The 1,344-nt window shown below is 61.6% G+C and overlaps 1 protein-coding gene across 4 annotated transcripts in view; it reads left to right on the forward strand.

Annotated features, from left to right (window-relative positions):
• ATP2B4 (ATPase plasma membrane Ca2+ transporting 4) overlaps positions 1-1,344 on the forward strand; it is a 42,864-nt gene that overhangs the window by 34,305 nt on the left and 7,215 nt on the right. For all 4 annotated transcript variants that reach the window (XM_042013722.1, XM_042013723.1, XM_042013724.1 and 1 more), the window contains exons 12-13: positions 93-327; positions 1,066-1,245. In XM_042013722.1, coding sequence (XP_041869656.1) covers positions 93-327; positions 1,066-1,245 — 415 coding nt within the window. The remainder of the gene's footprint in view (positions 1-92; positions 328-1,065; positions 1,246-1,344) is intronic.

Below are 1,344 nucleotides of genomic sequence, written 5' to 3' on the forward strand. Positions count from 1 at the left end.
GTTGGAGGGAGCTGTGGAAGGGGGTGTGTGTCCCTTTTGGAGGTGGGCTGACAGGAACGTGACCCTGCCTCACCCTCCCGGTCCCGCCTCAGGTGCACCAAGATCCTGGACAAGAACGGCGAGCCGCGGGTGTTCAAGGTGAAGGACAGGGACGAGATGGTGAAGAAGGTGATCGAGCCCATGGCCTGCCACGGGCTCAGGACCATCTGCCTGGCATTCCGGGATTTCCCTGCGGACGCAGAGCCCGACTGGGACAGCGAGAACGAGATCCTGTCCGACCTGACCTGCATCGCTGTGGTGGGGATCGAGGATCCCGTGCGGCCTGAGGTACCGAATCCCACCCTGTCCCGCACCATTCCCGGCCCTTTTCCCGCTGCTCAGGGCCACGATCCCTGGAGGAATTCCAGCAGCTCCTCTGTGCCCATCCCTGAAGTGCCCCCAGCTCCCTGCTGCGGGTGTTCCTCTCCCATTCCTGGACAAAACACCCCAATGGCAGCGTATTCCCACCCAAAATTCCCAAGCCTGAAGGTCTGTGCTGCTCCAGGCTGCCCCAAAGGTGGATGGAGACAACCAGGAGCAATCCCTGCGCTCCTGGAGCTGGTTTTTCCCAGCTGTCTGCTGGGCTAATGCAATAATCCCCCCATTCCTGCCTCTGGATTCCGCTTCGGAGCTCGCCCCCCTGCTCTCCGTGGCCTTGATTCGATGTTCAGGGATCTGGCTCTGGGAACTGCATTACGGATCCCTCGCCTGCAGCGGCTCTGGAGACTCCAGATTCGATTTGCTCGTTCCTCACTCATATCCTCTCTTCCCCCACTGCTCCCTAATGGATAAACCCATTAGTGGGGTGGCAGGGGGGTGAAATTCCCGTTTTTATGGATGGCCTGGCCGCGCCTTGGCACCCAGGCAGGCGGCAGTGGGGTGGCAGCGGGGTGGCAGCGGGGTCCCTTCCCCTTGGGGTGACAGATGGAGGTTCCTCACCCTTCCAGAGCCCTTTCCAGATCCTTTTAGGGAGCTGCCTCCTCGCTCCCGGCGTGCCCAGTGCCAACCCCAGCGCCCTGTCCCCAGGTGCCCGACGCCATCCTGAAGTGCCAGCGCGCGGGGATCACCGTCCGGATGGTGACGGGGGACAACATCAACACTGCCCGTGCCATCGCCACCAAGTGTGGCATCCTGCTGCCCGGGGAGGACTTCCTGTGCCTGGAGGGCAAGGAATTCAACCGGCTCATCCGCAACGAGAAGGGAGAGGTGGGAGAACTCTCCAGCAGCAAAAAGCGCCAGATCCTGCTGAGTTTTCCCAAATCCTGCTGGGTTTTCCCGAATCCTGCTGGGTTTTCCCGAATCCTG

This window comes from Corvus kubaryi, unplaced genomic scaffold, assembly GCF_017639235.1.
Source record: "Corvus kubaryi isolate FWS band 111438036 unplaced genomic scaffold, C.kubaryi_AGA036_p1.0 split1-37355, whole genome shotgun sequence".
Classification (NCBI taxonomy): domain Eukaryota; kingdom Metazoa; phylum Chordata; class Aves; order Passeriformes; family Corvidae; genus Corvus; species Corvus kubaryi.